The sequence below is a fragment of the Tachyglossus aculeatus genome, chromosome X1 (assembly GCF_015852505.1).
Source record: "Tachyglossus aculeatus isolate mTacAcu1 chromosome X1, mTacAcu1.pri, whole genome shotgun sequence".
Lineage (NCBI taxonomy): Eukaryota > Metazoa > Chordata > Mammalia > Monotremata > Tachyglossidae > Tachyglossus > Tachyglossus aculeatus.
Genome location: NC_052101.1, coordinates 116,665,338 through 116,672,210, shown reverse-complemented (window position 1 = coordinate 116,672,210; position 6,873 = coordinate 116,665,338). Strand labels below are relative to the sequence as shown.

General features: G+C 58.5%; 1 protein-coding gene across 1 annotated transcript; it reads right to left on the bottom strand.

Annotated features, from left to right (window-relative positions):
• Positions 1-427: 427 nt before the first annotated feature.
• Positions 428-6,016, bottom strand: TUBB4A (tubulin beta 4A class IVa). Its single transcript, XM_038740486.1, has 4 exons — positions 5,863-6,016; positions 2,436-2,544; positions 2,191-2,301; positions 428-1,814 (listed from the first exon to the last, which is right to left on the bottom strand). The coding sequence occupies exons 1-4, from the start codon at positions 5,917-5,919 to the stop codon at positions 757-759; spliced, it is 1,335 nt and encodes a 444-aa protein (XP_038596414.1). The 5' UTR covers positions 5,920-6,016; the 3' UTR covers positions 428-756.
• Between the last annotated feature and the right edge of the window lie 857 nt (positions 6,017-6,873).

Sequence of the window (6,873 nt, the reverse complement as noted above, 5' to 3'; positions counted from 1 at the left end):
TGGCTCTGTTCCCAGTTGGCCTGGGGCCCTTAAGAGAGCAGGGCAGGGTGAATGGTGTCTGGTTGCTGGGCATAGCTCTGGAGGCTATTTCAAGCAAGAAGGGGGTTGGGTGCTCTCTCCTCAGCCCAGCTACCTTGCACTCTTGCCAGCCCAGATGTCCCTGGGGCCCAGGGGCAGGCCCAAGCCCCAACCACCTTCAAATCAGAGCCAGTACTCAGGGGCCTTCCCAACTCTTCATCTTGCTCCCACCCAGACAGCATCCTCCAGCCCTAAATCCCCCAATAAGACACAAAAAGTCCCGGGGTCTGGGGATTTTTATTGCGGCAACAGATACAACCAGGTTAGCACACACTTCCCCCCCTGCCCTCCCCCTGCCCTTCCCCTCCCCCCCCCAAAACCAGCCCCCCTCTTCCCCCCACCAACCCTCCCCGGTCCCTTCGTCACCCAATCCCACCGCAAAAAAAGTGCCTAGAAGCTAAGTTAGTAGTTAGTGCACTTCCATCTCCTGAAAGGAAAGCATAAGTTACCAGAGACCAAAAGCATAGAACAGGATTCCCGCCTGCTGATAGGGCAGGCTTGACCCAAGGGGCAGGGAGAAGAGGGGGCACAGCCCCCCGATCCCACTCCCAAGCCCCCCATCCCGGCCCCATCCCTCTGCTCCCCCCAGAAGTGAGGTCAAAGCAAACAGGCAGAGGGTGGGCTATCTCCTTGCTCCCTCCCTGCTCCCCACCTCCACCTCAGCTCTCTCTCCCCAGCTCACGCCATCTCCTCCTCAGCCTCCTCTTCGAACTCGCCTTCCTCGGCCGTGGCGTCCTGGTACTGCTGGTATTCGGAGACGAGATCATTCATGTTGCTCTCGGCTTCGGTGAACTCCATCTCGTCCATGCCCTCACCTGTGTACCAGTGCAGGAAGGCCTTGCGGCGGAACATGGCAGTGAACTGCTCCGAGATGCGCTTGAACAGCTCCTGGATGGCCGTGCTGTTGCCGATGAAGGTGGCAGCCATCTTGAGCCCACGGGGCGGGATGTCGCAGACGGCCGTCTTGACGTTGTTGGGGATCCACTCGACGAAGTAGCTGCTGTTCTTGTTCTGCACGTTGAGCATCTGCTCATCTACCTCCTTCATGGACATGCGTCCACGGAAGACGGCGGCCACGGTCAGGTAGCGGCCGTGGCGGGGGTCGCAGGCGGCCATCATGTTCTTAGCGTCGAACATCTGCTGGGTCAGCTCGGGCACCGTCAGGGCCCGGTACTGCTGGCTCCCGCGGCTAGTCAGCGGGGCGAAGCCCGGCATGAAGAAGTGCAGGCGGGGGAAAGGCACCATGTTGACGGCCAGCTTGCGCAGGTCGGCGTTCAGCTGGCCCGGGAACCGCAGGCAGGTGGTCACCCCGCTCATGGTGGCCGAGACCAGGTGGTTGAGATCGCCATAGGTGGGCGTGGTCAGCTTGAGGGTGCGGAAGCAGATGTCGTACAGGGCCTCGTTGTCGATGCAGTAGGTCTCGTCCGTGTTCTCCACCAGCTGGTGCACGGACAGGGTGGCGTTGTACGGCTCCACCACCGTGTCCGACACCTTGGGCGAGGGCACCACGCTGAACGTGTTCATGATGCGGTCGGGGTACTCTTCGCGGATCTTGCTGATCAGCAGCGTGCCCATGCCCGAGCCCGTGCCCCCGCCCAGCGAGTGGGTCAGTTGGAAGCCCTGCAGGCAGTCGCAGCTCTCTGCCTCTTTCCTGACCACGTCCAGGACCGAATCCACCAGCTCCGCCCCCTCCGTGTAGTGGCCCTTGGCCCAATTATTGCCGGCCCCAGACTGACCTGGAGGACGGGTGGTGAGTTGGGGAGAGGTTAAGGGGAGAGGAGGGTCAGGGCAGAGAGGGGAGAGCAGGAAGGAAGTTGGGAGGGTCAGGACTTGAGGGGAGAAGAGTGTCTCCCCACAGCAGGAAGTGCCTGGAGGACAGTTCCAGGGCACCCCCGAGGGTGGTACAGTTGACAGTTCCCGCCAAGCCATCTGGGCAGGGGGACGTCAGAGAAGGGGACGCCATGCTCCGGGCATGCGTGTCTCACTGGCTTTATGTCCCGGATAGGGGACCGCCAAGGGAAGTTGGCAGGGGTTGGCGTGGGGTTGCGTGCGTGTGTGTGACTCTGTGTGCTTGTGCATGTCTCCGTGTGTTCGTCTGTGCCTGTGACTCACCGAAGACGAAGTTGTCCGGACGGAAGATCTGTCCAAAGGGGCCGGAGCGGACAGAGTCCATGGTGCCCGGCTCCAGGTCAACAAGAACAGCTCGGGGCACATACTTCCCGCCTAGGGGGAGTCTCTGGTCAGAGCTGAAACTGAACCCAGCCCCCTCCCTGCACCGGAGCATCCCGCGACCAAGAACACATTTTAGGCTGTGTCCCCGTCCCATCCTCCAGGCCCCTGGATGTGGCTCGCCCCACCTGAGGCCTCATTGTAGTAGACGTTGATCCTCTCCAGCTGTAGGTCACTGTCCCCGTGGTAGGTCCCCGTGGGATCAATGCCGTGCTCATCACTGATCACCTCCCAAAACTGTAAGAAGACCCCCCCAGCGGTCAGGAGGCAGGACCAAGGCTGAGGAGGCTCACCCCAACCCTAGCTGGGGTGATCCTTCCCCCACCCCACCCCGACCCACCAATGCCAACAAGTTACTAGGTCTCGGGGAGCTAGGCCCTGGAGGCAGAAGAAAAAGGAAAAGAAAAAGAGATGGGGAGAGGAGATCCAGAAAGGCAGGAAGAGAAAGAAATCAGAGAAAAGGGGAGAAAGAGATAGGGACCAGAGCCAGATATCTGGGTGCAGCCATGTAACACAGGCATAACACACACACTCTCTCTCTCTCTCTCTCTCTCTCAGGGTGGCTAGCTGTAGGGACTCCACTCTTGCTTTCTTGTTCCACCTCACTGCCCTCCTGACTGTCCAGACTGGGTGGGCTTCCCACCACCCAGGAGGTCCTGCTTCCTCCTGTCTCTGACCTAGGGACGAGAGAGGTTGAGTCAGAGGAAGATGTGGAGGAGTCGGGGGAACTGGGCTCTGGGAGAAGATGTGGGGATCCCTCCATTCCCAGCTTCAGCTTCTCCCAGGCAGGTCTAGGCTGTGTCTATTTAGACTCTGGTGGAGGAGGGAAGGCAGGGGCGAGCCAGTGACAAATACTGCTGGGGAAGGCTGCGGGGAGGTTAGATCCAGCCAGCTGTGCAGTCCCACTCACAATGGTCAGGCTAACTTCACCAGGGGCTTCTCTGCCTTTCCTCAGACCCCCTGAAGGATTTTTAAACTGAGGACCCCAGCATCTTAAAAGATCAAACAGGGGAGTGGGAAGGGGGTCTGGGTTGGCATTCCGGGGTGACGCTGTGCCCGGCTCTGGCTTTCCCCAAGGCGAGGGCTGCCCCACCCGGCTGGACTCTTTGTTCTGCAGTTACAACTGAGCAGCAGCCTCGCCTGATCTCATTACCATACAGGGTGAGGCTCTGCCAGCCAATGCTGGCCAAGTCCAGGGGCAGCTGCAGGGAGGAGGGGAAGTCCCCTCCAAGTGAGGGACACTTACAGAGCCGCCCTCCTGGGTTCATCTGAAGAGAGGCTGGGTTGGGGGGTAGGACAGGTGGGAGCAGAGGCTCCTGAAGCGAGAACGGGCTTTGGAGTCAGAGGTCAGGGGTTCAAATCCCAGCTCTGCCAATTGTCAGCTGTGTGACCTTGGGCAAGTCACAACTTCTCTGGGCCTCAGTTACCTCATCTGTAAAATGGGGATTGAGACTGTGAGCCCCCCCCGTGGGACAACCTGATCACCTTGTAACCTCCCCAGCGCTTAGAACAGTGCTTTGCACAGAGTAAGCGCTTAATAAATGCCATCATTATTATTATTATTTGGGGACCCCCAACTTTACCCGTCAGGGCCTCAGTTTCCCTTCAAACCAGACACCTGGTTGAATCTTCTGGGCAGGCACCAAGGTGTGGGGGGAGGGCAGAGGAGGACTCTTCGCCCTCCCCGCTCCCAGCACTGCAGGCTGGAAGGGGGCCGGGGAAGCAGAGAGCTCCCTGCCTGGAGAATTAATAGCCGCCTCCTCCTCCCCGCCTCCCCACCCTTCAGCAGTGGTTCAAGCTTCAATCAATGGAGATGCGGTAACCTGGGGGTGGGGTGGGAACCAGGCTCCGCCTGGCACTGTCCAGCCCAGCGCCAAGATGCAGGCTCTGCCCTCCACCCCCCGCCCCACCCCTTCTCTTCCCAGGGATGAATCTTCAGCTGCCCAGCCCTGGAGCACCCTTTCTCTCGCTGCCAAGTCTGTGAGTGGGCATAGTTGAGGGGGCCTTCCCCAGCTCTGCCCACCCCTGGTTTCATTCCGGGAGCCCTGAGACTTACTGTGGGGCAGTTCACCGCTACTCCCAACCCCCAGATAATGTCCCGGATGGAAGGGGCAGCAGCTCCACTATTAGAAATAATTCCTGAGAGATGGGATGGAGCCCAACGGGGGCAGGCACCAGCTGGCAAGGGCAGCAGCAGCACCCTAAGGTGGGTCAGATGTTGGAGGGGATGGGGGAGAGTACCCCTCCGTTCCCACCCTCAGCTCCGCCCCCGGCTCCCTTTAACGAGCCCAGGTTAATTAGGGGATGCCACATTGCAGGCTATTTGATCTGCTCCCAGCCCCTTTCCATGCGGAGGTCCCTGGGGCAAGGACGAATATAGGGGTGAAGGGGCACGTAGGGTGCCCTGGCCGCACCCCCTGAGTCAGCCCTCAAATTGAGCCCTTTAAGTGCAAGCCCTGTGATGGGAATGGAGGAAGGGCCCCTTGAGCTCAGTTTATGGCAGGGTGAGTTAGACATTTTGACGCTCTCTTCTCTCTCCCTAGTTCATTCGTATTTACTGAGCGCTTACTGTGTGCAGAACACCGTACTAAGCGCTTGGGAAGTACACGTCGGCAACCTCTAGAGACGGTCCCTACCCAACAACGGGCTCACAGTCTAGAAGGGAGAGACAGACAACAAAACTGGGGCTGGGGAAGAGGTGCTAGCCAGGTCGAGGACCCCCACTCCCCCGGATCATCATCATCATCATCAATCGTATTTATTGAGCGCTTACTATGTGCAGAGCACTGTACTAAGCGCTTGGGAAGTACAAATTGGATCTCCAGGCCCAGCCCATCCTGCCCCTCCCCTTTGGCTGCACCTCAGTTGCCGCCGCCCGTCACCCTGACAGCCGGAGTCTGTGTCGTGGGAGAGAAACTCACCCGGGCAGTGCCCCCACATTCACCCCGCCCCAGGCCGGGAGGAATCCTTGCCCGGACAACCAAACCACCATAGATCCCAGGCCTGGGCGCCCCCCTACCACCCCTCCCCGCATCCCTGGGCTCCCACGCCTCTGTATCCCCCGTCCCCGTCCTCCCCACTGGAGCTACCAATCAATCAATCAATCGTATTTCTTGAGCGCTTACTATGTGCAGAGCACTGTACTAAGCGCTTGGGAAGTACAAATTGGCAACATATAGAGACAGTCCCTACCCAACATTGGGCTCACAGTCTAAAAGGGGGAGACAGAGAAAAAAAAAAACCAAACATACTAACAAAATAAAATAAATAGAATAGATATGTACAAGTAAAATAAATAGAGTAATAGAATTGGCAACATATAGAGACAGTCCCTACCCAACATTGGGCTCACAGTCTAAAAGGGGGAGACAGAGGGAAAAAAACCAAACATACTAACAAAATAAAATAAATAGAATAGATATGTACAAGTAAAATAGAGTAATAGAAATCCGGCCCTCCCAGGAAGTTCTTGCACCGGTTCCCGCCTGCACCCCGCCCCTCCCGACCGGTTCCCCACCTCTCGGGCCCCTGGTTCCCGGTCCCCGCTCACGCTACCTTGGCGCCGATTTGGTTGCCGCATTGGCCGGCCTGCAGGTGCACGATCTCACGCATGTCGCCGCTAGAGGGCGCGCTCGGGGAAGCAGGGGGGGGTGCTCGGCCTCGCGCTCCGGGAGGAGACAAATAAGTACCGCGCGGCAGCTCGCGCCGACTGTCCGTCCTCCGCGCGCGCGCCGGCTGCCCTGCCCTATTTGCCTCCTCGCCCGATGACGTCACCAATGACGCGAACAGGCCCCGCCCCTCCCGCCTTTACCCCTGGGCGCGCGGGGCCGCGCCTCCAGCCCAGGACGTGCGCGCTCCCGGCTCGTCAATCAATCAATCGTATTTATTGAGCGCTTACTGTGTGCAGAGCACTGTACTAAGCGCTTGGGAAGTACAAGTTGGCAACATATAGAGACAGTCCCTCCCCAACAGTGGGCTCACAGTCTAGAAGGGGGAGACAGAGAACAAAACCAAACGTATTAACAAAATAAAATAAATAAATAAATAGAGTAATAAATATGTACAAACATATATACATATATACAGGTGCTGTGGGGAAGGGAAGGAGGTAAGATGGGGGGATGGAGAGGGGGACGAGGGGGAGAGGAGGGAAGGGGCTCAGTCTGGGAAGGCCTCCTGGAGGAGGTGAGCTCTCAGTAGGGCCTTGAAGGGAGGAAGAGAGCTAGCTTGGCGGATGGGCAGAGGGAGGCCATTCCAGGCCCCGGGGAGGACGTGGGCCGGGGGTCGATGGCGGGACAGGCGAGACCGAGGTACGGTGAGGAGATTAGCGGCAGAGGAGCGGAGGGTGCGGGCTGGGCTGGAGAAGGAGAGAAGGGAGGTGCAGTCATAATCTCCATTTTACAGATGAGGGAACTGAGGCCCAGAGAAGTGAAGTGACTTTGCCCAATCGATCAGTCAATCGTATTTATTGAGCGCTGACTGTGCAGAGCACTGGACTAAGCGCTTGGGAAGTCCAAGTTGGCAACATAGAGAGACGGTCCCTACCCAGCAGTGGGCTCACAGTCT

What these genes read in the sequence shown, in the direction of transcription:
- TUBB4A (XM_038740486.1), bottom strand. Translation starts at nt 5,919, where the DNA reads ATGCGTGAGATCGTGCACCTGCAGGCCGGCCAATGCGGCAACCAAATC. An exon ending in GCAACCAAATCGGCGCCAAG is followed by an intron (nt 2,545 to 5,862) that starts GTAGCGTGAGCG and finishes GTCTTCTTACAG; the next exon opens with TTTTGGGAGGTGATCAGTGA. An exon ending in TCCGGACAACTTCGTCTTCG is followed by an intron (nt 1,815 to 2,190) that starts GTGAGTCACAGG and finishes CCCGTCCTCCAG; the next exon opens with GTCAGTCTGGGGCCGGCAAT.